Source organism: Zonotrichia leucophrys, chromosome 11 (genome assembly GCF_028769735.1).
Source record: "Zonotrichia leucophrys gambelii isolate GWCS_2022_RI chromosome 11, RI_Zleu_2.0, whole genome shotgun sequence".
NCBI lineage: Eukaryota > Metazoa > Chordata > Aves > Passeriformes > Passerellidae > Zonotrichia > Zonotrichia leucophrys.
The window spans coordinates 9,708,712-9,736,636 of record NC_088181.1 but is presented as its reverse complement, the minus strand read 5'-3'; the positions used below and the strand labels follow the sequence as shown (position 1 = coordinate 9,736,636).

The window sequence follows — 27,925 nt, the reverse complement described above, 5'->3', positions numbered from 1 at the left end:
AGTTTTCAGACTTCCTCTTGTGGTAGCTTGAGACTGCGCATCTGGATGTTTTAAACATACAAAGGAACTGCTGGAGCAAGCAAAAGGGAGCACGGTGCTCGGAGTCAAGATGTGCAGATAAGCAACTGGTGCACTTTGCAGCTAAAGTAACCGAGAGACTGTGGGGAAAAGCTTTTTTCCAAAGAGGAGAGCACAAGCTTAGGCAGAATGAAGACTCACATTGGCCATGGCTTCATTTTTAAAGTACTATTCCTCCAAGTTTATCTTTTTCACAGAACTTTAGCCGCGCCGTCACCAATCATTAAGTTTCCTGGAGACAGCACTCCCAAAACAGACAAAGAGCTAGCAGTGGTAAGTGTTGGTTTCATCTTTGCTTTGGATTTCTATTGTTGTTTCATAAGCAGATGTTTCTTTCTTGATTCAGCTGAGGCTAAGGAATGACTGCAGCATTCTTTCCCTGGAGTCTCTGGAAGTGCTAGCTAGCTAGCAAAGGTATCAGCTTTCAAAAGTTAAACTGGAGCCAAGTAATGTTTCCTCTCTTAAAAATTTTATAAGCCAGCAAAGAAAGTCGGTTTTTTTGGGTTTTTTCCCCCTTAAGTCTCAAGATACAAAATATTTTCGTGAAATCATCATGACTATAATCAAAATATTGCAATGGTAAGAGGGGAGAAGGGCAAATAAGAGACATCTAATTTTTTTACTTAAATCAAATAGAAGTGAGGGCAGTTGAGACTCCCTTAATGTATACACAGTTTCAGAAGTGTGTTTTCCAGAATGTTTACTGTGGGTTGCATAAACACTACTTTAAGGGACGCTACAACTGAAAGCTGGCTCGAATTTCAGAAGCCATTGTGACTGGTTTTGACTTTGGAAAACAATCTCACCGAGGTTTAAGGACTTTTTTTCCCAAATCCAATCTGGAGCAAAAAAAGGAGTTTGCATTTCTGTATATTAGCAAATTATAGCTCTAACTCTACAGCATTTTATTCTAACCTTTTTTTTAGCCCAGTGGACGTTCATAAAAGTGACATTATGGGGAAGTCCATTTAAAGGGAGATTGAGATGGATTATCCTTATTTGAGCATGTAAATTATAGACTAAATTACAGACTAATTATTTCTCTTCTTCAGCAGTAAATCCATTTTAAGGAGGATTGGGATAAATTATTCTTATTTTAGGACACAGACACTGGAAAGTTGGTCACTTTTCTTCAGGAGTTTGTGTACATCTTGGGAAAGCTTGCCAGGTTAAAGGAGGTCTAGGGGAGGGTACAGAGAGAGTTTCCAGTTGGGAGCTGTGTCAGAAAGTTAGGAAAACCAGACAAACTGACCCAAATAGGGCATTCCTCAGCTGTTAACAAAACAAATTCACCCAAGGTTTTGCCTTAGCAGCCCAGTGGCCAAGAGCTGGGGGCAGGGGCAGTGCATTTGGGAGAGGAGAGTGGGGTCCCACGTGTCTAAGACCAATTTAACCACCCCAAGAGAATCTATTTTCTTAGACACAGCCAGGCTTTTATTCAATAACTGCAATCCACATCTCCCCTCATCTCTGTTCCTTTCAAACAACCTATTTATTATGTATACTCAGAGGAAAATTACAAGCTGGTTTCACACTGCAGTCCTTCTTTGTCTTTCTTGGGGCACTCTTGGGCAATGCTAACTGGCTGCCTTTCCCCACGCCCTCCATCAGGACAGCCCCAACACTCAGCAGCAGAACACAAATTGCTGTGTTGCAGCTGGACCCTGTTTCATTAACGGGCTGGATCAAAATTCCAGATCACCACAGCTCCCTGCTGACTCTGAGGAAACTGCATTTCACAGCCTAGGCCAAGATGTGGTTTGCATAGACATTACATTTTCTTCAAGATTCTCTCCTCATAGAACAGCTGACCTTGATCATTTCTCATCTTCAATAAAATCTCCATTTTAGGAAAAACTGAAAGGGGTTGGTTAGCTTTTTATTTAGAATCTTAGTAAGTGAAATTCTTCACCAAGCCTCAGTTTATAGTTTTAATTGTATAGCTTGCTCCTAAACCTAAAATGGCAAGAGCAGCAGCCTGGTTCCTCAGTCAGTCCTGATGTGCAGTCTGTATGACACCAGTTACATCATTGGGGGATGCAAGCAGAAGCATAAGAAAACCCATCAAACTACATGAAATGAAAATTAGTATAAGAACCAAACTGGCTTGTTTGATTATGTTCTCAATGCATTTCACATAATTTCCACCAGACTCCATTAACTATGCCTGGAGAGCAGCTCAGTGGAAGCAAAGGTGAAGCCACTGTGTGTCCTTCATTTGCCAGTCCCCACTGGAGAAATAGCACAGCAGAGGTTCCAAATATCACAAAAATCAGAGGTTACAAAAATCACAAAAACTAGCCACAGTCTGTGCTCAGTCATGATGGATGGAGGACCTTCTGAAGGAAATGGTGTAACATCTTGATTAAATCCTTTTCTGAGCAATCCCTGAGCCATTTCCTATGCTGGGCAGATGAGGTTGGCCTGGACTTTGAGGAGGGTGGTGAAAGCTAGGCTTGACCAACTGCAGTTAGCAAATATCCTCTGCTTTATTTTGCTGGTGTTGTGGTTTTATCCCCAGTCTCCTGGGTGAATTTAAGCAATTAATTACACACATGAAACAAGGATTCTCGTGGGAATATTTGGTGGCACAAGAACTTAAATGTGCAGTCATTTCGTCAGGCTTCTTGTAATCCTCAGTTTGAAATAGTCCTCCCTGATATTCCTCATAATTTTTTGGCAAATGTACCTTTACGTTATTCGGGTGTTTTCCTTCCTTGGACTCGTAGTTAATATCTGTGATACCATACCTGAAGGGTGTTTTTTCCTCAGCTGCAGACTGTTTTTACTGGGAAGATCAGGAACTTGCAACCTTCCTGACTCACAGCACCATTGCAAGGGCATCCCCCAGCTCTGTGCAGTGCCAAGCACCCACGTGGGTGCACTTTGGGAATACCTGCATTTCACAAGGCTTCTCTTTCACAGGGGGGCATAAAACACTGTAAACCGTCCTTAAGAGAAGGGGAGGAGACTTTTGTGGGTGTTGTTTTAGGAGATGAAAATAATGTGATTTGTGCCATCTTTTGGGTCCCTTGTGACCACTCTTTCTAATGAGAAAGAACTTTGTGAACTGCCACCACAGCTGTATCAGAAACATCAGTCTGGCCATAATGTGCTGGAGCATTAATGGAGTTTAAAGTATGCAAATATTGATTGGCAGCAGTGTACAAGCAATTGAGATGTTACCAAATACTTTCTTCCTCAGGCCTTTGCAATGTCTGACTCAAAAGCAAATCCATCCAACATTCAAATAACTCTGTTGGTTTGAGTAAAGAATGGGGTTTTCTTTGCAATCAATGTGGTTGCATTTGTGGGGTTGCTTTGATTTCTTGAGAAGTTTCTCAATAATGTAGAATCATCCAAGAAAACATTGCACAAAGTCTAAAACTGTAAGCAGATTTATACATAATAAAAAAACAAAAAAAAAGACAAACCCATTTTTACTTTGCAGTTCGACATTACTGCTCTGTGCTCTAATAACTAAAAACAATTCATTAAAGTAAAGGTGATAGCTAAGAATGGAAATTATTGTTTAATTGACAACATCATATGATCAAGGATGCTGTACTTCAAAGAAGATTCTGTTGGTCCCTCACTTACTAGTAATCGTAATTTTTAAAAGAAAACTTGCAAATTACAGAAGGAAAGCTAACATGGAATTATAGTATTTATTTCTTTATAATGATTAACTTTTTCTTTTTCTTTGTTCTGTGCTTTTTTTCCCCAAGCAATACCTGAATAAATACTATGGCTGCCCAAAAGACAGTTGCAATTTATTTGTCCTGAAAGATACCCTGAAGAAAATGCAGAAATTTTTTGGGCTGCCTGAAACAGGAGATCTGGATCAAAATACTATTGAGACAATGAAGAAACCCCGCTGTGGTAACCCTGATGTAGCCAATTACAACTTCTTTGCAAGAAAGCCAAAATGGGAAAAGAATCATATAACATACAGGTACAGAATGATAATGGTGGGGTCTGTTCACTCATACCCATAGCACTTCCAAGAAATAAGGAAAGCACATAGAAATGCAGTAGCTGTTTAGAGGGCTAGACAAGATCTTGAATTTCTTGTTTTCTTCTTCTTTCTTGATATCTTGTTTCGATAATTACCAAAGCCTCTGTCATTTCAAATTATATCAGGAAGAATCATATTAACATCAACTTTCTAGTTCTGGTTGAAACTGAAGAGATTTTGGGTTTACTCTTTGCTCTGCAGAGAGCATCCCAAGGGGGTTGGAGCAGGAGTATCTCACCTGCCCATCTGCTCCAGGAGGACCAAAATGCTTATTGATTGCAGAGGCCAAACTCTCTTCATTTTGCAGTCCTAAAAAGGAGATGATTAAATAAATTTAGAAATCAAACAATTGTATTTCAGACATATACAAACATGAGTTACAACAAGCCTACTGCAATAAGTTTGAACGTGTTGTAATTTCATCTTCTTCTGATGAGTTAGGGACCAATACAGCCCTCATGGTGGTGAAAAACTCATTACCTTAGGTGGCCCATGAACAAACATTTACCACCAATGGGAAAAACCAGCAGATTTGTTGTGGCTGCTTGACTCAGTCTGCTGTTCCCTCACAAGTTTGGACTCAAAGCACCCCTTGGGCTGCAACTAACCTCATAACAACTGAGAAAACCTGTGGTAGCTCCCACAGCCCCTACTTGCTCATGTGTTTCCTCTGAATCTTCCTCATCCTCCTTAGGCACAAAGTAGTTTCTCTCACTATGCGCATTGTCTGTGCTGCAAAGAATTGGAAACTTGTCTTTACATGGAATATAGCAGGTTATAATATAAGACACTAAGAAATCCAATTAAAACATATGAAGAAGAAGAAAGCAACACACTTAAGAGTTTGTCCCTTTCTCAGGTCAGGCCTACAGCTTTGTCTTACATGCTTTTGCCTCCTATTTCCCCATGTATTTTATTGCCAATATATCCCACACACAGATGAAGGATTAGCATTCCACAGGGATTAAACAATATATGGATAGCAACAAAGCTGAGGGAGAAGGGCTGCTTTTCTTTCTTATTAAAGAGCAAAACAATCCACACTTGAAACTCTCAGAATGTTACTGAGCTCCCTTTCTGGTCTCAGTGCTGATGCACAACCCAGAATGTTCTGTGCAAGGCCCACTGCCATCCAGGCTTTACAGCCTCTGGGTTTATAATTTTATTCTTGCTGCTGAGTCAATTCCAAAAGAAAATAACCAGTAAGTGCCACATCTAAACTCATCTCTGAATCAAAGGGAGGTGTTTAGGTCTCAGTGTTACCTCTCAGCTGGTTTCACTGCTGAACCTCCTCAGTGTGCTGAGAGTGAACAGCTAATCCAGGGAGGATGTTTGTGTGTTACTTAACTTTGCTTTTCCCTCTAAGGATTATAGGCTACACCCCGGATTTGGACCCTGAGACAGTGGATGATGCCTTTGCTCGAGCCTTTCAAGTCTGGAGTGATGTCACACCACTGAGATTTAACCGGATACACGATGGAGAAGCAGACATTATGATTAATTTTGGTCGATGGGGTACATTTTTCTATTTTTACTTATGGTTTTGGTTTTGTTCCTGTCATTAATCCTCAGTTTAGAATGATCCACCCTCAATAAGTAGCACCCATGAGCCTTTCTGGAAAGCCTTGTCCTAGTTCACACTTGGCTCATACAAGCTAAGATCTCATTCCACTAAGACTTTTTCTTATACATTAGAGAGAGTGAAGTATTTATACAATATTCTTACACTATATTTATCTTTCCAAAAGAGAATTGCTAGGGGCAACATTTTATTTTTAAATTTACAAATCAGAAATAGAACTGAGACATATTGGTACAGCTCTTCAGATAGTGTGAGCTGGCTTCCTGCCACAGAAGAGAATGGAATGCCATCATATCATTTATTTATAGTTCTGTATATCTGTTATTTATAGCTCTGTATATCTGTTTTCCAGTGATAGTGGTGAGGGTTCTAACATACTAGAGCTTAAAAATGGATTTTTGACTTCCAATTTTAAATCTATAGCTGATTCCCATTCTCTTATCATGGCAGAATGCAAGCTTTCAATGCATTCTTTGATCTTGAAGAATTTAAAATGTCATAAGCTGAGCTATGGTTTGAGTACAGCTGATGATGGGTGACTTGATCCATTTTCATTGTGCATGTCTTCTCAATTAATCTTGGTTTCCCCTGAAAGAATTTTTATGGCTTTTCAGTGTAAACATGGGACATTTAACAACTTCTGGATAGTCACAGAATTTTTAATGCTAATGAAGATACTTCTGCAGCCAATTTCTTGGGAGGTAGACTTTGGAAGTTGAGTGAGCAGTTCAAAGAATAACTGAACTCTTTGTAAAAGGTTTCATTTCAAGCTGGTTTTCTTTGCTTTAGTTACTGATGAGTTGACCTCAAAAGCTGCAGAGATTCTGTACACTCAGGACTTCAGATCCTCATCCAGACTGGCTCGGTTTGCAAAAAAAAAAAAAAAGTCTACAAAAGCAGAAGTGTTTCTGCTGGTTTTAGTACTTGGCTATAGCCAGCTAAGAAACTGTGGGCAAAGAGCTCCTTCCACACTCAGTCATTGCTATCACTGTACTGCAGGTCAGATTCACAGGGGCTGAGACATCCTCGAGGTTTCTTCATTTTTAACCCTTCTCTTAAGTAAAGGATCTACTTTGAAATAAATGGGAGGGGCAGCACCTAATATAGGTCAAAATCTTGTCCTTCACAACTGACACACTGGTCTCCTGAAGGGAATTAACTGAGCTGGTATTAGGAGTGACAGCAGCCTGAAATCAGTGCAACAGAGAGAATCAGGCCTGTGTATTGAGGGCTTCTGCAAATGCCAAGACATCAGACCAAAAGACCAGAAATGATGGAAGTGGAGATGCTGGCAGCCAGCTTTGATGCACAGGTCAGTGTGGTGGGAGAGCTATGAATACCAGGGCTATGCCCGTGCCAGCCTCCTTTCCCACAAGTGGTGAACTTCCAAGAAAAGCCCACAGTGTAATAACAGCAGAGCTGCTTAACCTGCTGCTGCCCTGTGCGCTGCTGAGTCCTGCAGGGCTTGGAGGGAAGGAGGAACAGGCTCCTCCAGGGCTCAGAGCAGCAGGAGAGCTCTCTGCTGAGACAACCAGCTGTGCCTCCCTGCTGGGGCACTGAGTACCCTGCACAGAGGAGAGGGCACAGCAATCCCAGCTGCAGCAGAAAAGAGCAGCCTGAAAAGTGAAATCTGCTTTTACTTTCCAATCTCCATGTTGGAGAGTGGTAGGAGCTACCTGGACATATTCCTCATACACAATAGTTAAGTTACAACTCCCTATCAGCCCCCACTAAGAAACAGCACTGTGTGTGCAGTCATACATCTCAGGTACAATACTTCACTGTCCTTCACAGTTTTTGATTTCTTTCCACCACACTTAGGAGATATAAAACACCATCCTGTGACAACTGCAGTGCTGACACTTCATGTTCTCTGTAAGAACTGGCTGCTTCTCCTCTGGATCAGTCTTGCTAGCACAACCCAAACCAGTAAATTCACTCACTAAAATATTCTGCTGCTGTCTTGGATGGGAAAGTACACATGATAATCATCATTCATGTAGAGACTCTGCCTGAGGTCATTAGAAACTGCTCTTTGTTGTCTGGTGTCTCCTGCAGAACATGGTGATGGCTATCCCTTTGATGGCAAGGATGGTCTCCTGGCTCATGCCTTTGCACCAGGACCAGGAATTGGAGGAGACTCCCATTTTGATGATGATGAGCTGTGGACTCTTGGGGAGGGACAAGGTACCAGACTTTTTCATGTTTTAAAACATATGGCCTGCTGGCTGCTCTATTTTAATGCTGCATTAAATGCTTCCATTGACTGTCAGTAAACATGAGAAGGTGAAAATTCATTTACATAATTTAAAAATTCTGCCATTAAAAAAATGCTATGCATAAGTAACTTATATGTTAGTATATACATTAGTATATGTTCCAGCACCAATGCTGTATTCATAAGTCTCCATGTGACAAACTGAAATAAACCCCAGGGTCTGGGTGTGTCTGTGTTTCCACCCTGTTCCCCCTGCTACAGCAAATGTCATGCAAGGCCCATTGGAAATACCAAAGTGGTTTATGAGGCACAAGGCATGTTCAGCTCATGTTCAGCTGCTGCCTGGAACCTTTGAAACTATACTGAACATTTTAGACCATATTACTTAAGAAACTAAATTACTAAATGTATTAACAGCACCTTTTTAACTGTGCCTTGCCATAGTAACAACATATATATTTTTCTGGGCTGATTCTAACACTTCACCATGAGTAATATCCATGGAATTATTTTAAAATTACCAGTTTATATTTCAGCTATGATCATCTTGCCAATAGAGAGACCAGCAGCATATTGAATTTCAAAGTGGAAATTCAGACTGCATTTCTATATCAGTACCTTCCAGGAAAAGAAGATGCCCACAACTGTATTTTTTGTATCAGTGGGTGGTTAATTTCACCACTGCATTTGCTCTCCTTATAGTGGTCAGAGTGAAGTATGGAAATGCAGATGGTGAATATTGCAAATTTCCCTTCTGGTTCAATGGCAAGGAGTACAACAGTTGCACAGATGCAGGACGCAGCGATGGATTCCTCTGGTGCTCCACAACCCAAGACTTCGATGCAGATGGGAAATATGGATTCTGTCCCCATGAGTGTGAGTAGACCAATTCTACTGGCTTTTTCCTGGCAGACTGTTCCCTTCTTCTTTGCTCATCCACTTCTTGTGCTTTTCCAAATTTCTTCCCTTTCAGATAAACAATTCACATCTTTCAGAAATCATAATATACCAGTATCTGTACAAAATTATTATAAGTCCATGAAAACTTCTAATGTTTTAGACATTTTCATGGACTGTATTTCATTTCTACTTTTTTGGAATTTGAATAGAACTCTCTTTCACAAGAATTTTATTTCATAATTGGAAACATTAATTTGCAGATTAGACAAAATGCATAATGTCATGTAGCCATAACTTTTAAAATTTTTAAAGTACACAAATTTTTATATTTTCTTTCAGCCAGAAAAGATAAAAATTTGGCTTATTTCTTTAAAATACTGCAAGCACTCAGATGCAGTCAGAAGGAAGGCCAGATTATAGGCAGCTGGAGAAATGGAAACCCACATACCCTGACTGATAGCCCTTTGTAACATCCTAAAGTCATGCAAGGCTGAAAATGTAAGCAGTGAAGCCCTGTCAGAGAGAGCTGGTTCTGAAAGTGAAGTTCCTGGAAATGCCAGTGTCAAGGTTTCTGAAATGGAACAGAAGGGTTTTAGCCTTTTGTTTCTGATGTAATTGTTTTGCAAGACCCATGAACAGCTATGCACAGATGTTTCCTATTAAATGCAGAGTGGCATTGTTCACTCATTATTCCAAGGCACCATTTGCTAAACCCCAGCTAATGCATTCAGATAGGGGAGGATTTACATCAGACGCTCTGTGTTGGGGGCAGCATTCCTGGTTGTTGGCCTTTGTTTCTCTCATGCTTAATTCACTGAAGTTAGTTTCAATTCTTATCATAGAGCCATAGTACATATATGGAAACATCTTCACTGCTATGGTGCTGCACCAGGCTTCCCTAAAGTCAATCCCAGATCTGTACCCCAAATTTGTAAACTGATTGAACTATAGTTTGTCAAAGCAAAAGGTAAAGCAGAAAGTTATCTACCTACTACACAAATCTCCTTTGCCATATGGGATCAAGGGATCTCGATATCACTCATTTCCACTGACACTGCAGGCAGTTTAGGCTCCTAACTTTGGTCTTCCAAGACTCAACAATCTGCTCTCTGCCTGTAGCTGCCTCACACTCCCCCCAGTTCCGACAGAGCCTGTCAGCTCTCCCTGGCAGAGCCCTCCTGGAGCTGCAGCCACCTCCACCCTGGATCTGTGCCACTGGGGTTTTAGCAGCTTTCCAGCCTGAGGTTTCCTCACATCACAACTGGTTGATTTTTCTGGGAAGAGCTAAAAGTGAAGTTCACATATCAGTAATGTCCAGTCTGAATCTGCTCTAACGTCAGTATATCTTCAGTTTTTAAATTCTGAGCTTACCATGATGCAGAACAAGGCCACTTACAAGTAAATTGCCCCTTTGATTTGGGGAAACTGCCCCAGTCTCCAACTTTCATTTACATTAAAGCAATTTTATAGTAAGGAGGGGGGGATTGAAAACTTAATAAACCATTGTTGCTACCATCACGTGATGGAGCCTCAAGCAAAATGAAAAACTGCATTCTTACTGTGACTCAGAAAGGCTGCATGCAAACTGAGACTGGCTTTCCATATGGTTTTTGCAACTTAGCCACATGTAAACCAATATAAAAAAGGCTATTAAAATGCAGAGTTTGCCAGACCTAGAGCTGGAAGCAGTTCATGGTAAATGAGTCATCTAAACAACTCAGTTTAGCTTTGCTCTCCAATTCTATCATTACTTTAAAATAAAATCCTTCTCCCATCACAATTGCCACAGTCCTAGTTAATGCACCTTTCCTATATTAGTACAGCATCTGAGACAAAAACAACATTTGCAGCTTGCTCTTTTGGGTACGCACAGTGTGTGTTGCAGACAGGACCCCATGCATGCCCAGGGTGGAGAAGGACAGAATCACTCTGTAGGCAGAGCAGAAGTGTGTGAGCCAGGCCTGCAAAGCTCCAAGTCCTCTCATTAGTGGGACTGGAACTTCTGTAACCTACTGCTTCATGTCCCTGATGCTGTGGCAAATTACTGGTTTAAGTGTAAAAGGCAAAATGGACCATCTGTGTCACAATATCCCACTGTCAGAGCCCTTTCCCCATCACCCTTAAGCCAGAAGAGGTCTGGGGGAGTTATTTGGTGCTACTCTAAAGAAGCACACACATAAACAATGCCTCTTCCCACTGATGCATCAGACTAAGCAAAGGCAAACCCCTCAGACCCTACACAAACACTGAGTCTGCAGTGGTTATTGAGTCATCAAAAACAGCAGCAAAGTTCAAATTAACCTGCCAAGCTTCCCACATACATGTTTGGGGTTTAGTTGCAGCTTTAAATCGGATGAGAGAGAGGGCAAAAGATGCCCTTGGACACCTCAAAAAGGCCAAATCATGCAGTGCTCTTCTTAAAACTCCAGGGGAATTAGCATATGAGTGCATGAAGGACTTTTATTCTCTGTTCAGGGTAAGGCCTGGAGCAGTTTGTTGCCTTCACAGTCTCCTCTCACCAGCACATGGCACAGCACATTGTCCTAACACAGAGGATTCCCACTGATAGAGCAGCCAGGAGAAGACACAGTCACATTCACAAGATGTCTGATACTCCAAGCCACCTGCATTTTCATAGAATGCAATTTGAACACAAATTTTTTTTTTAAGTATCAGCATGTGAGGTTGTATTTGTATTCCTCTAGATATTCCAGAAAGTTTAGTAAAATCCTAAATCCAATCCCAGAACTCAAGTCATTTTGATATGAACCATTTTAATCCCTCATCCATGAGAAAACCCTGAGAACCAGAAACCTGAGCCATGGGGCCTTGTTTGTGCATATGGACTGACAATAAACACTCTTCATCCCCTCCCCTCCCCCAGAAGACCAATACAAAACCTTCAGGAACAATGGCCAAGCAAAGGGCAGGAGAAGCCTCCAGTGTTCAGTTTTCTTGGACCAGTCATATTTGTCCTCTCCAGCTTCCCTATTGAGTGGCTGAGGAGAGGTTCTCAGAAATGAGAAGCAAATATAGAGGAAGAACCTACAGGTTATTATTCAATTTTACTGTACACCAGCATTTTGAGAAACTCTTCCCAAATCTGCCATTCCAGCTAACATCTCTGACAGAAGGCAAGTGAATCAGCACAGAGCTAAAGAACATCAATTACTTGCTCAGAGCCCTGTTTCTAAATGCTGTTTTAAGAAGGAACATCAAGTTTGTGTTATGAGTTTGTGCTAAGATCAATCAGCCATTCCCTTCTGTACACTTGTGAGGCTGTAACAGCCCTGGTCTCTCTTGCTAAGGCCTTTCAGTGCTGGTGTAAAACAGAGGCTCTGAGTGTGAAGTGCATCACATCTGATGGGTGTCCATTGTCTGGGCACATTCCCACAGGCGCACTGGGATTCCTTGTTGATTCTGAGCTTTGTGTATTCACATTTTCCTTTCTGTTCTCCCTGCAGCACTTTTTACAATGGGTGGCAATGGTGATGGGCAGCCATGCAAGTTTCCCTTCAAGTTCCAAGGCCAGTCCTACGAGCAGTGCACGACAGAAGGCAGGACAGACGGGTACCGGTGGTGTGGGACCACTGAGGACTACGACAGAGATAAGAAATACGGATTCTGCCCAGAGACTGGTATGAGGAACGTTGCTTGCATAACACAGACTAACTGGGCACTGTTTTAATGAGTCTCCTTGGCACACTTTCCCCAGAGCACACAAAAGCTGATGAGTTAAACACCATTTCAGCAGAGGTGGCCAAGGATGTAACTGGAACAGGAGCAATCTATTGGGGTGTGACAGCACAGGTTTGTCCGGAACACAAATGGCAATGAACCTACAAATGCCTGGCTACCACTGCAGGATAATAACAATCAGATTACAATTTGTTAATGGCCCTGGAAGGGAAGTCTCATGAGACAGAAGAAAGTATGATTAATATTTTAGCTTAATACTCACAATGTACACTTGTAAAAAAGGAATCCTCTTTAGTAAGTTAAGCTTGTGTTAATAGATCTTTTCAGCAATTCAAAGAAGCCAAGTGAAATGGTTTAGCCATGAAAAGAAATTTCAGCTTTCTTCACCCTTTTTCATACTTCCTAACTTGAGTTTTACTATATAAAGGAACAAAAATTAATTTATAGAGTTGAATAGCTTGGCAAGTGTTCATTTTGTGACACTATAGCCATAAGTATAGAGATGAAGTGAACCATGGCAGCTCTAAAATCTGTTTTTTAACAGAGCCAATGGGAAGCTACATTCAAACCTACACACATCCTGCTTTTTGATTTTTGGAGGTCTCTTGAAAATAGCCTTACTGGTATTCGGCTTTCTGTTACTTTTGATAACCAGGTGTAACATTTCCATTTTACATTTCAGATGTTACAAAAGAAAAGAAAAGAAAGGATCAAATTAATTAGAACTTGCTACAAGGTTAGAAAAATTCTAAAGGATCATTCAACAGACAAAAGAAGCAGTATTTCTAGAATCAATATAGTCAAAGTCCGAGGTAACACAGTAGCTACACTGGAAGTAGGAAATACACTTAGTTTAGGCTTTTTTATTTCAGCATAAAATGATATTAATAAATAATAATGAATTAGAAATAAACACTAATAAATAATTAGGGACACAATCAGCTTTGCCTTTGTATTGCTGTCATGTACCTTCCCAGAAGACAGACCATAATTGGAAAGGAGCTGTAATTTCCAGGTAGCAGTGGAAATGAATTTAAATGAGTTTTATATTCTTTTCATATTCTGTTCATGATACCTACTTTAAACTGTCATTTTAAATGCATTTACATCCTCTTCCCTCTAGATATACTTGTACCTGCACATTCAAGTATTATTTCTTATATATTACTACCATATACTACATAGATGAGAACACAGGAAAATTTCTCAAGTTTTTGCAAACATAATGGTTAAAAAAAGTTATCCCCATTTAATACATCCTTTTCTTTAAAAAATGTTTCAAATCACATGATTTTCAACAGTATCCTACTGTTTATTATATTATATTAAACATTATATTTATATTTTAGTTTATATAAATTATATGTTAATATATATTACATAATTTATTGTATTATCTTATATTATAATTAAATATTCTATTTATTAGGATATATAAAGCTTTTTCTTCAGTGGGACACCCACCAGCCAGATGGATATTCAACAGCTCTTTAACCTTTCTGACACTAACCCTACCTTTCCCCTAAACACTTTCAACCACTTTAAAATAACACCAGAAATGAGCATTAAAAGATACTTCCTAGGCAATCACCTTCCAAAAAAGATAAAGCAGAAAGTTATCTACCAACTTCACAAACCTACAAAAAAAATACAAAGTTATCCCACAATTCAAGCTGTACCATCCCGACAACATTTGCAGAAAATGTGTGGGAGCTGAAACTTCAGTGCAAATGTATTAGGCAGTCTCCTAAAAAAAAAGTGAATTCAAGTATTTTTATGTAGCTACATCTTCAGCATTTGTTGTTTTGTCCACAGATAGTCTTAGTAAAATGGATAAGTTAAACTACTGCTTTTCCAGAGCTGTGAACATGACTCCAGGGCTCCTTCTCACCCCCACCAAATCTATTGGCAAGTCCATTGCAATGGCAATGTGTAGACTTTTCCTTTTTAATTCTGTCAGACAACTTTCAAATAATACTTTTAACCTTACTCTTCATATTCCTAGAAGGACCGCACTATTTCTGCTTCCTTCCCGCTTTAGCGTATTTAAGAAGATGCAGAAGGGCCCCTCTTCTCACTGCGTTTTCCTGTCATTTTGCACAGCCATGTCCACAGTTGGTGGCAATTCCGAGGGAGCTCCCTGTGTGTTCCCCTTCATCTTCCTCGGGAACAAGTACGAGTCGTGCACGAGCGCGGGGCGCAGCGACGGCAAGCTCTGGTGCGCCTCCACCAGCAGCTACGACGACGACCGCAAGTGGGGCTTCTGTCCCGACCAAGGTGACACCTCCTGTCACACACGGGGCTCGCTGGGCAGTGCCCACACCCACGGCAGCACCTCTGCCATGATGTCACACTCATCACTCCAGCATTTTCCTGAAATCTCAGCAAAATCCCTGTACTGAAGCGTGAGACGACAGCTAGAGAGTCACACCCAGAGCTTGTCTGAAATATTCACATTTCCTAAAGCTATAGTGATGGGGGATCCTTCCAAAATACAGAAATATGAAATACATTAATAATTAAATAGATGTTTTTCTCCCCACCAGTTTTTCCTTCCAAGGCTAAAAGCCACAAGTACTTATAGCATTTTGTTGGTATGCAATAAATTATACACTGATACAAATTAGGAACAAACAATAAATGTAAAAAATTAATATATTCATGAGTGATATTGGGAAGGATGAAAAACATGTTCAAAAAGTGAGACAGTAAAAAGTTTATGTGGTGAATATTGCTATTTAAAATTACTTTGGTTAATATTTGCCATAATTTAACACGGGCAAAAGGCTTTTTTCATATTTACAAATAAATGCTAGATTTGGGGGGTTATTCTAGGAAGAGATAAACCTGACAAATTTTAGAGACAGTTGAGGCATAATTGATAAAATGTCATTCTATGATAAAAGATTATTCCTAACCTAACAATATCTGGTACAACAGTACTGATTCAGAGTCTGTTCTCAGGGAACATATTTACAGTTCTGTTTATCATTTACAAGCCATTTCATGGTGAAAAGGAAGATTTGATATCTAGATTGCAAGTGCAATTCTTCTGTACCTAAAAGGGATGTCCAATGCTATTTTCTGCACTTTCTTTTCTCACACAAAGGCTGTGCTCAGAGTCACTTGCATGGGAGAGAGCAGCAAAGGTCACCCACAAAGGAAGGTTTTAGAATGTCTCCAGTGAAATGTCATTATTGGCAATAGGTGTGACATTCCCCATGGGAGGCTGTAAACATTAATCATTATTATTTATAGTGAATAACCTGTGTGGTACAATTCTATTTAAATGCAAGGAGCTAACACTGTGTTCATGTGTTATTCAGGGTACAGTCTCTTCTTGGTTGCTGCCCATGAGTTTGGCCATGCAATGGGATTAGAGCATTCTGAGGACCCAGGGGCTCTCATGGCCCCCATCTACACCTACACCAAGAACTTCAGACTCTCTCAGGATGACATCAAAGGGATCCAGGAGCTGTATGGTAAGGTCCTCTCCCATCAGCAGAACTCATCAGAAAATCAGCCAGCACAGGCTGAAATCTGGGACTCAGAATTTGCAGTAAATTACAAATGGCACAATCCCACCAATGCCAGAACATCCTCTGCTCCTTTCCCTCTGCTTTATTCACATTTCCAGGCCGCCTACCTTAATCAAATATCACAACTTAAGGATGACAGATCGCTAAATTTACTGAAGGAAAAGGAGTATCAAAACACCCCATAAATAAAATTTTAGATGAGAATTTCTAGTGCCTTTACTGGGACACTGAAATGCCATGTTTGTCTGTAGTTTGAAATACCTGATGTGGGTGGGTTTGGATGTCACTTTCTGAAACACTCTGAGCTTCCCAGATTGTGACCCTCTGCAAGAGGGGAAGGACATTGTTTCCTGTGTCCCAGCTTGGAAACAGCTCACACTGCCTTCCCACAATTCATGCTGTACCATCACAAATAACATTTGCAGAAAGTGTGTGGGACCTGGAACGTCAGTGCAAATGTATTAGGCAGACTCCTAAAGAAAAAGTGAATTTAAGTATTTTTATGTAGCTACATCTTCAGCATTTGTTGTTTTCTCCACAGACAGTAAAATGCATAAGTGGTATCATGATTGAGATTCCTTCCAAGGATACATTTTCTACCTTGCAGAGGCACCAGTACACTACAGTCAATTAAGCAGTCATTGCCATATTCCATTTCTCTTTCTGTGCTTTTCACTTTTCTACTGAGAGATCTTTTTAACTGTGACTATATTCTACAGTATTCCCCACCTCAGAAATTTTAATAAGCATATGCCAAAAATATTATCACATGAGACAAAAATCCGATTTGAATCTTCATTATTCTTTGTTCTTAGCTGCTTTAATTAAGAATGGGAATTGAGACATGGTCAAGATTAAGTGAGTTTTCTGAGCCCATGCTGTGTATCTTTGATAAGAGTTCAGAACTTAACCCATGTGTCTTAAAGCGTGCTTCAAGATCCAAGATGAAACTATCCTTCTTTTTAACTCATATAACCCTTTACAAACAGCTTTCCATGTAAAAAAGTATTCAAAAAAACTTTTCTTGCTTTGTTATCATCACAAATCAACTACACTCAATTTTTTTTTCTCATACAGTAAATTAACCCAATGTCTGAGAAAAAGAGGCAAATGCCTCAAGCCAAATAATAATACCAAATAAAATAAACCAGATGGCAAAATGCATGCTCTGAAAAGCACATATTGACTCTTGTTGAGGGCAGAAAGATCATACAAATGGCTCAAAATGCAGCTTTGTAACTTGCCAAATATTGGCACTTCTTTAAAAACGATAAATCCACTTTGACCTCTTTCTCAGCAGAGCTGCACATAATTCTGAATGCAAGGACTTTGAATTCTTTCTCTTCTTTTTAGAAGTCAGCAAAATAAAATTGTAATGTTCACTTCTGAACCCAGTGTAGTCACTTGTAATTATCTCTCAGGTTAACCAGGCAGCCCAGCCCAGGCACACACAGGCACCATGTCCCAAATGAGGCCACACAGAGGATAAAGGCAGGAGTGGAAGTCAAGGCTTCCTCAGCTCAGCTCAACCACCCTTCTTCTGAGGAGATTTTATTATCAGTTTTTCCTCCTTCAAGAGCTCTCTCCAAATGATTGCCCTTTCAGAAACCATAGCAGCTTTTGTTCTCCATGTAACCTGTGCAGCCCTTCATTTCCATGTGACAGAATGTCTCTGTTCACCATCACAGAGGTGTCACCTGATGTGGGGCCAGGACCAGGACCAGGACCAGGCCCACAGCCAACCCTGGGACCTGTCACTCCAGAGCTCTGCAAGCATGAAATTGTGTTTGACGGAGTTGCACAAATTAGAGGAGAAACGTTTTTCTTCAAAGATAGGTAAGTGAGATAAATTGCTTATCAAGAGAATTTTAAGTGAAGGAATCTGTGAGACCTATTCACCAAAATCTAGACATTTGTTATCAGGCACAAAATCCACCCTTTGTTTTGTGTGTTCAGAGGTGGGAAAGTGTCCTGATCAACTCCTAAGGGAAAGGGAAATGGTTCAATTTAGTCATTAAATAACAGCATTATGTGACTCATGGCTGCTGTAACACATCAAGGACATTGGTGATTGGGATGGGCTACATGTGTGCAAAGCCTCCAAGACAGAAGGCACCAAAGGCATTTTGGATGCAAAAGCAGGAACACTCCTCATAAAATGAGGTGGCAGCTCAGCTGCAGCTCCCCCTGCCTTTGCCAGGGCCTGTGTTACCCAACTGCTCAGCAATGAAGAGCATCTCCTAAGGAGTGTGGGACTTGGCAGCACCACTGTGAGAGACCTAAAGCTCCTTTCTTTAGCTCCTTTTTCAGTAACATATATGAAGCTTTATTACTGTGCTGCATGGTTTAACTCTACTTATCAGCTTTCAGTAACAAAAAAAACAGGATTAATTAGATGATTTTTAAGGGTAAATACCATGATTCCATGTATTTTCCTTTAGATCAAATCTATATGATATCCAGCATAATGGTGCTTTAGGTTTGAAGTTGGACTTAATCTTTATCACAGGCTTTGTGTTTTAGCAATACAGAAATGGAATTTAAACCTTCTGCTTGTAAGAAGCCTCAGTTGGTCTGTGGGGATCACCCTGGTACCTTTTGTATTCTTTCTCCTGGCCCTGTCAGCAGTAGGCCATGACTCCAGTGATCCCTACTGGCAAGCAACATTCTTTCCTTGGCCACCGAATGGCCCCATAGTACCAGCAGATCAACCTCACACGAAGCCCCACAACCCCATACAAAGCTGGCCAAAAACAGTGCCCACTTTTGCTAATTTAGTCATCACAGTGCTGAAGTATTCACCTGAGCTCAGAGCTTCCAAAGGAAAAAACATTCTCACAGCAGTAAAACCCCATCAAGTTCCACAGCATTCCCAGCTCCTGCTCCTCCTCTGCTCACTCATGGCCCTGGGTTTTCAGCCAGACCTCCACCTTGCAAACCAGCAGTCACACACAGGAACAATGTAAAATCTGCTCCTAAACCAGCAGAGTGATCCAATATTCCATATAATCCCAACAAAATAGAAGTATTTTGCATTTAGATACAGTTGGTCTAAGAACTATGCAAATACCAAAACAATCTGTTCAGCCTGGCTCAGCCTTCATCCAGCATGCAGCAAAAGCAGACAACTGTTGAATTGTTTTGCTCTGGAATGGCTTTGCCTGCCAGTCTTGCAGCTTTCCAAGTATCAGGCAAACAGCATTGTGACTCACTTTTGGAATTCAAGAAACAACTGTCTCTCATATGTCGTGTGACTTTTATGATTCATGAAAATTACCATAGAATCCAACTGTCACATGGCAAAGAGAGTAAATAGCAAAAAGGAGGTCAGAGATGATTAATTCTTTCCAAAAATAAAGTATTTTCCCTCCCCACCTCAAATCAAGGAAAGGAAATTACCAGGAAATGGGAATTACAGGAATTATGGCTGTTAGGCATAGAGAACAGTTGAGCTTTTCTATTGGGCACAGAATGCCCAAAAACAGAATTTCCACAGATGGTGAGAGTGAACAAAAGTTCACACTTTGAAATTTATCAGGACACTAAAAAAGACCCACTTTCAATAACTGCATAAAAAAATAATCATCATCATCATTGCAAATATAGATTATGTTAAAATGAGATGTAAAATACCTGCTGTAACTAAATTATTAAATCTGTCTATAAATGTAATATTAAGAGTTATTACAGATGAGTTAAAACATATTATTGTGTTCAAACTGAAATGAGAAAGCCAAATAATTAATTTCAACATTTCCTCAGTAAGATGTGTAGAAATAGAAATACCTTCTACGCAATTCAAAAACAAAATAAAATTCATCTTTGACAAAGTTTCCCTTTCCAAAATGAAAACCTCACCAATTTAACAAGTCCCTTGAAATATGTGGTTTATTAAAAACCTGGTGTTAAGTCTCCGTTGGCCTTGGAAAGTTTGAAATTCATGCAGATAGCAATTACTGGAGCTGGTTCAGCCATAAATCAGAACCAAAGTGACTGAGAGTTCTGTAACTTGAATTTTTAAAGGAACTGCTTTTATGAATGCTGTGTTATAAAGATTTTCTATATGAATTTCTGTTCCATATTATATTGGATCTTCTTTTCTGTCCAAAAAGAGATGTATGAAATGAACACTATTACCTATTACAGCATGCCACATGTTTTAACACTTTCAAGAGGAGTAATTAGCCAGATGGCTTATTCTTTGCCTCTTTTTTGTAAATAAAAATTAAGAGTCATGCTCAGAGATGTTTTTGTACATGTTAAAAATACATCTATGTATACAAAACATGGATAGGGTGACATATTACTATCTTCATTATTGATAAAAATACAGCAATTTGTTAAATTAATTTAGGACTGCTCCTCCAAATTTTAGACCAAAAAATGCAGTTTAATGTCCTGGGCTTCTCAAAGGTATAATTATTCTAGGCAGGAATGGGTAATAACCATTTATACTCTGCAAAAAATTAAAACGCCAGCAGCACCTTGAGCTTCAGAAATATATTAATGGTAAAAGCAGTCTGACCTCAGAATTTAACAACTACAGTTTGGTGCAAGAGCAATTCCACCAGCCTGCTGATTTTTCATTTTATGACCAAGTCACAACTTTTGTTCTGTTGGGGAAAAAAGTTCTTCGTTCTATGGAGGATGAAATAGCAGTGCCATTTTAAATACCAAAAGCCCTCAGCACAAAGCTTTGCCATTTAAAGATAATTAGAGCTTTTTAAAGCTTAAATCAAATTACCATCCTCCTTATACATAAAATAGCCAATAAATTACCCTTTGCATTTCTCTAATGAATGCTTTTAGTGCTAGCAGTTTCTTTTACAGCCAAACTCACTTCCAAGCACTATGATATACTGCTATTAAATTTGAACTTTTAGTCCCTACAGTAGTAATTGCAAGAGAGTTCATGGAATGCAAAACTCTGCTCTTGTTAAATGTTCATCCATCTCCTCTATCCACAGCACCAGGAGGGCTCTATCAGTTTAAATACAGCATAAATGAGTTTATTTGTATGCCCAAAGTACCTCATTTGTGTACTCAAAGCATAGGATAAATTTTGCCCCGATGCAAAAAAGCAACAGGAACAATCAGCACAGCAATTTCACCTGCACTCCAGCATGCAGCTTTTGGTGCAGCTCCTCTAGCAGCATAAACTCCAAATAAATGAGTTTGCTTTCAGTCAGTGCAGAGAAGAGTTCCGAGTGTGCGCATGTGTGCGTGTGTGTGCGTGCTCACGTGGCTGTGCCAGGAGTGATGAGAAACAGATGTGCTGCTGAATTAGTTCATTGTAAATCTTGTACAATTTTCTGTTCTGCTCAGATTCATGTGGAGGACTATAAACCCCCGAGGAAAACCCACAGGTCCTCTTCTTGTTGCTACATTCTGGCCTGATCTGCCAGAGAAAATCGATGCTGTCTATGAGGCCCCTCAGGACGAGAAGTCTGTGTTTTTCTCAGGTATTGGTTTTAAAGGCTGTATTTTTTTTACAGGTATGGGTTTTAAGTTTCAAAATATAAGCATCCATTTTCATAATGTACCTGGGACAGGAACAGTCTAAGAGCCAGCAGAGCTGACAGGTAGGGTGACAGATCTCCCTATTCACAAGTGGAGGATTTTAGGACAAAAGCTGCATCTGAAAGACTCAAAACAGCATTCAGCCTCCAGTACAACAAAAGGAGAACTACAAGCACCTAAAAAGAGACGTTCAACAATAAGCAAAACCAAAAATAATAATTATTTAAAATGCAAAGCAACAACAACAGTGGAAACTCTCTTTCCTCAGTCCCTGCTCTGTTTTTCTTGTTTCCTTCCATTTTAAGCTATTATCTCAGCACATGTAGCTTGAGAAGACTACATTTTTTTTCCCCTCCTCATGCCTCGCCTTGTCCTTTGCCAAGGACTGACTTCCACTCTGGCTTCCAAGCATCTTCCTTGGTGGCTCATCAGGCAGAGGATCCAGGCAAGCTGCCTCCATGGGAGAGGAGGAGGACAGGAAGCTCTGCTGTCTGTCACATATGGTTCAGCTGCAGTGGCCAAATGAGCAGAGCTGTGAGACTGTTTTCAACATGAAGAACTGAGCCAGCAAAACCTAGGCTCCAGTATCTACTAAAAACATGACTAAACATCTCCAGTCATGTAAAGACCATATGGCAAAAGCTGCTGTACATTTTCTGTACAGGAGAGAAAAAAAGTAATGATAATCTATTCCACATGGCTCAGAGGCCATTTGCTTCAGTTTACATAGATGGGAGAAAAAACCCTAAAATTAGTCAGGCAAACCAAAACACTTCAAATATTGCATATATTATATATAATCCTGTCACATCTATACCTCTCCTTTTCTTTATAAATTCCAGGAAAACACAGCTAACCTGCTTGTTTAAAAAAATAAATAAGAACTATCTAAAAACAAAGATTGGTTTGAAAATAACCCAACTGTCTTAAAATACTTATAGTCCTTACTTCTAATACTAGTTAGTCCCACCCTTTGCTCCTGAATAGTGAATCAATAACTTCCAAGAATCTCAAATGCTACACTTTACATTTTTCTCACATTAATACTTTACTTACTTACTTTCCCACTACAACAAGATCAAAAAAAAAAGTCCTTTCATAAATAAATCTTTCCATGGCTTTCAGAGAATCCAGTGAGGCTATTTACTAAGCAAATTATAATTCCATGTAAAGAACATGGAACACTACTACATAGCCCACTAGTACATATCTGGAGAGACATTAGATAATGTTTTGTGACAAAGGACATGAACTCTGAGCAAAAACTTCCTATTAATCACTCAATAAAACTGGTCAACAAAACAAATAAAGGGTGAAAATGAGCTGCTGTATTTGAACACCAGGTGACCCTGCCTGGTTTCAATTTTCATCATACAAAAATTTTCCTGTATAAACTACTTGTTTTAGCATATAACTCCAATGTACCAAGGCAGTGTCTCTCTCAAAGGTGCACCAGCTAAGAAGGGGGGAAGCAAGAGAAATGAGGGGATGTGTTTTTCTGAGGCAAGGAGCACTTCAGTTGCAAAAGCAGTGGTAACCACAGTACACTTGGAATGTAATCATAAATGGTAAAATACTTGAAAGTCTAATGGTACAGCTAGCATAATAAAAAGTCATATGGCTAAGCAAAAAGGAAGAAATACCCTTTTGTTACTGAGTAATAAATAGTTTTTGTTTGCTTTTTTTCTCCCCTACTTAGGAAATGAGTACTGGGTTTACTCAGCCAGCAACCTGGACAGGGGCTATCCAAAGAAGCTCAGCAGCCTGGGGCTGCCCCCTGATGTGCAGCGTGTGGATGCAGCCTTTAACTGGGGCAGGAACAAGAGGACATACATTTTTGCTGGAGACAGATACTGGAAGTAAGATGTACTGCGTGGTGGTGGGATGCTGTGAGCTGAGCTGTCTCCAGGGCTGAATGCACGCTGAGCTTCAGGAGGGGGGACCAAACGCAGGGCACATCCTCTGGGAGTGCAGATCAAGGGCTGCCAGGACCGTGCTGACAGCAGGAAATGCTTCAGTACAGCAACAGGGAACTGGCACGTATTTGAGACAATAACAGCCTCAAAAACAGCAATGGAAGAGGGTATCTGGGAGTGTCTGTCAGGCTGCCACCACTAACAACTCATCCCTGTGCCCCCATGTACCAGCAACTGCCCCACATCAGCCCCTGGTCTTCAGAGGGGCATTTTGTCCGTACTGTCAGCTCACAAATGCTGGGAGAAAACTCTACAAGGAATTCCTTAAAAATACACTGAGCTCCAATCACTTGAATCCAAAGACTGACCAGATTGTCCAAGAAATTCTTTCACTGAGCCATCAGGTTTAGAGGCACAGGATTTAAAGGAAACAGCAGTGTGACTACCAAAACCTGCTGGGGATGACTGTAAATCCTTTCAGCAGCTGATGCACCATCACTTACACCTTTGCTCTACTAATATAGCTGGCACTGAGGAAATCTGAACAAGCCACAAGTGTATCTGTAAGTACTTTGAGAAAAATCTTAGCTTCAATTCATTTGGACAATCTCTCAATCCTTTTCATGTTTCCAGTGAAACTCAGGTGACCTGCTACCATGCTCTTATCATTCTAGATTAAGAAAATATGTCATAAAAATTACTTTTTTAATGATTTTTTTAAATTCAGGTGTAATGTATTCTTACACTACACCTGAAGAGTCCACTAACTGTATGATTGTATTTAATAGAATTTCCTTACCATAGTTGCCAAGAAGATCTGGTACAAAAGACCATCTTAAAAAGCAGAGGAGAACCTTTGTGAGTTACCTCTGTGCTGTCAAGATGGCATCAGAACAAAAAAGTGGCCCTGACTCCTGCAGTCACTGTCAGAGGCCTGTCCCAGGAACGGGACTGCACTTCAGAAATGCAGACATTACACAACAGGTTGAAAGTGAACCCGTTCATTAACTGACAATTTAGAGGAAAGTTAAATATCAGAAATAACCACCCGAAATCTAAAAGATTCTGCAATCTTTAAGGGTTCATTCTGAGAGATGTTCTATATAAGATATCAAAGGATGTCTCATTATAATTGAGTCCATTTTATGTGAACAATAATTTCATGTTATGATTAAACTGAATGACTTTCTTTATTTTGTCCTAATGGCTGTGGATTCCTGTAAGTAAATAAAATACTCTTTCCATACAATTGCCACTTGATCATAATTTTCCATTACTTTAAGGACAGTACTCTTCTCCATTAGCTTTAAAAAAAAACAGTAAAAACTTAAAGAATGTTATTAAATTTTTATTGTCAGATCGTAGAGACCATTTAAACACAAATAGTTCTAATACAGCCATTTGCAGCACTTCAGGCTGCTACTAAAACCTACAGACTGTGAGTTAAAAAGCTGCTGGTTTCCTCTGTACCAACTATTGTTTTGATTAACTGTACTGCAGGGCCTCCAAGTAATTCATCACTCCAATCACAGACAGTATTTCTATCAAAGTACCTTATCAAGTGCAGTCACTGCAGAATGCATAATTTATTGTTAAGGAAACAAAATAGGATTAAGTGATTTCTATCTGTGTAAAGAAGAAAGCAAGCAGTTGAAAACATTTCAGAACAAAAAATGCATCTCTGTTGAAGAGACTCTATAACCCTTAAGTATGTGGCTGTTACATTTTATACAAGGACTCTGTCAGTGGAATCAAAATACTTACATACCATAGTCCTTCCTGTGTCATTATCACACTTACTTTAAATGGGGTTTTTGGAAGCCTTCTCTCTCCTTCATTCCAGCCACAAGCTATTTTAGTGTTATTATAACAAGACTGTTGAGCAGAGCAAAGTTTTGTGAGGGAGGGGAAAAGGAGCTGGCTCAGATTCCACAGCTGAAATTTTAAAGCTACCCAGCAAGGTATTAGATTTTCCTTTAAATAGCCCAGAAAAAAAAATTAGTAAGGAATTAAAATTAATCATCTAAATTGATTTTGAGCAACCTAGTGCTCGTTAGTACTGGTGTAATTTTGGATATATTCCAAGTAGTTCCACACAGCAATGAGGGAAAAGTAACCGGAGATACCTACAGACATGGATAAATAGAAATTGGGAACATAAATGGTTTTCTCCCTCCAGTACTGTCAAAGACAACCTCTCTAAAGTCTTCTGCTCCTGAAGAGGTGCTGGAGCTCCTGCGGGGTCATTGAGGCCTCACATGCTGTACTTGAAGCCTGGTTCAAACTATATTGCACATCACTGTGCTCAGGACACCTCCACACCTCCTGCTCAGCACTCATTCCCATTCAAATTATGTTTCTGGAAGGAACTTTCCTTAGGAAGTGTAATTTCAATTCAGAATTGCATTTTTGAAGGAAATATGTAAAATTTCACAGGGTTTTAAAGGAATCAGCAATAACTATAATGAAATAGAAACCATGTTACAATTTCAGTTATTATATTTCTATTTTATATTTCTGTTTTATATAGTCACATTTGCTGAGGACACCCTGAAAAATTATATTACAATTTAACATTAAATGCAGATTTGTAACATAGAGATATCATTTCCTTCAGGTACAATGAAGAAAAGAAGAAAATGGAGCTTGCATCCCCTAAATTCATTGCTGACTCTTGGAATGGTGTTCCAGATAACCTCGATGCTGTCCTGGGCCTTGGGGACAGTGGTAAGCTGTAATTCTGATTTAAATCACTAACAAACTCTCTTATTTTTTTTGCTGCAAAACTTATTGGAGACTAATTCCTTGTGGTCCATGATCAGGAGCCAAATGGAGCCACCCAAGGCCTGATGCACAGGATGTCCCAACACCAGGGTGCATGACCGAGCCAGTCCTTGTGGCTTGGACATTTCCCAGCTCCTTGACACTCCCCAGGTTCCTCCACACACTCCCAGCACCATTTCAGAACCATCCTGCCCTAGCACAACCAGAACTCAAGGATGATAATCTCCCCAATCACAGGCATGAATGGGTTCTATGTTGCAATTTTTCTTAATTTCCTGTGCACTCCAGCTGAGATCCTGGCCCGTGGTTTTAAGGGGCCTTAAATTTTGCACAGATATGCACTAAAGTCTGAGAGCAACACTGGTATCACATGAGTCCTGACTCAGTCACATTTTCAACATCTATTTTGCCAGCAAACATTTCATCCCAGAAAACTCTGGCTCACAAAGCAGTGACCTTAATAAGCCTCCATTTAACAATAGCTCTCTTCTACAGGATGGGAATTTCAATGTATTTTTAAAATATATATTTTTAATAATACAAATACATATTAATATTTTGGGAAATAAGTAATTCAATTCATTAAGCTTCATGAAATCACAAAGACAAAAAATCTTTGATCAAGAATTATGTGCACCATAATCTGAGCATGTTTATTTATTTATTTCAACAGGATATACCTACTTTTTCAAAGATCAGTACTATCTACAAATGGAAGACAAGAGTTTGAAGATTGTTAAAATTGGCAAGATAAGCTCTGACTGGTTGGGTTGCTGAACCATACGAGATATCAATAACCAAATATTTACTTTTTTGTTATATGCCTTATCTGTAATTAGAAATAGATCTGAATGTTAATTACTGGACCAGTCTGGTACTGGCACCAAGACACTAAGTACCAGTACTGTACGCATCAGATAATTTAAGAGTATTTGCCTCCTCAGCATACAAAAGATGTTTACTATATATTCTGGTACAATTTTTCCGTTGTCATGCAAGTCGTAGTGCTATGAACAGAACAGCCATCATTCTTTATTACCTTGGTGCTTAAACAAAGCCTTGGAACCTTTGGAGACTGGATCATGCCCCTCTGTTATTCACATACCAGCTAGGCTCAAATGAGATGTACCAGCAGTGCACTTTGATTTTTATTTTTTTTAAATACAGCTCTGTTATAAATGGATGGTTTGTCTTGATGTTTTTCACCCTCTTACGAGTTTGATCATTACTTCCATTTATTTACATAATAATACAGAAAGGCACAGGTTGCCTCAGGATCTGCTTTGTGTTGATGCATGATAGAATCATGGCAAAAAACTGTGTTAAAGTATTGTTTTAAAGTACTTTTTATTTTAATACCTTAGTTAAATTTAGCAATTTGCTTCATGCACTTTGTTACTACTATATAACTTGTTTATATGGATGGAAACGATTCAGATTTTTGAAGACAATGAGTTATACATAAAAGTCAAGTATTGTTTAACGTGTTTTATTTTTCTGTTCTTTATAATATTGGGGGGGTTGTTCAATTAGGCTTTGTTCTTTTCACAATCTGATAGAATGTTTCTCATTAAAAAATAAACCAGAAAAGAATGTCCCACACATGAAGTGCCAACAATACCAATAAAATCAAATTACACTGTCAACACTACTCATGGCCAGGCTTCCTTG

General features: G+C 39.6%; 1 protein-coding gene across 1 annotated transcript; it reads left to right on the top strand.

The window, feature by feature from the left end:
- On the top strand, nt 1-27,905 carry MMP2 (matrix metallopeptidase 2). Its single transcript, XM_064723398.1, has 13 exons — nt 1-351; nt 3,807-4,033; nt 5,463-5,611; nt 7,737-7,865; nt 8,599-8,772; nt 12,261-12,434; nt 14,599-14,772; nt 15,822-15,977; nt 17,723-17,870; nt 21,360-21,496; nt 23,254-23,413; nt 26,088-26,197; nt 26,928-27,905. The coding sequence occupies exons 1-13, from the start codon at nt 208-210 to the stop codon at nt 27,029-27,031; spliced, it is 1,986 nt and encodes a 661-aa protein (XP_064579468.1). The 5' UTR covers nt 1-207; the 3' UTR covers nt 27,032-27,905.
- The last annotated feature ends 20 nt before the right edge of the window (nt 27,906-27,925 follow it).

Coding starts and splice junctions, on each gene's coding strand:
- MMP2 (XM_064723398.1), top strand. CDS start 208: ATGAAGACTCACATTGGCCATGGCTTCATTTTTAAAGTACTATTCCTC. Junction 352..3,806: donor CAGACAAAGAGCTAGCAGTG/GTAAGTGTTGGT, acceptor TTTTTCCCCAAG/CAATACCTGAATAAATACTA. Junction 8,773..12,260: donor TGGATTCTGTCCCCATGAGT/GTGAGTAGACCA, acceptor TTCTCCCTGCAG/CACTTTTTACAATGGGTGGC.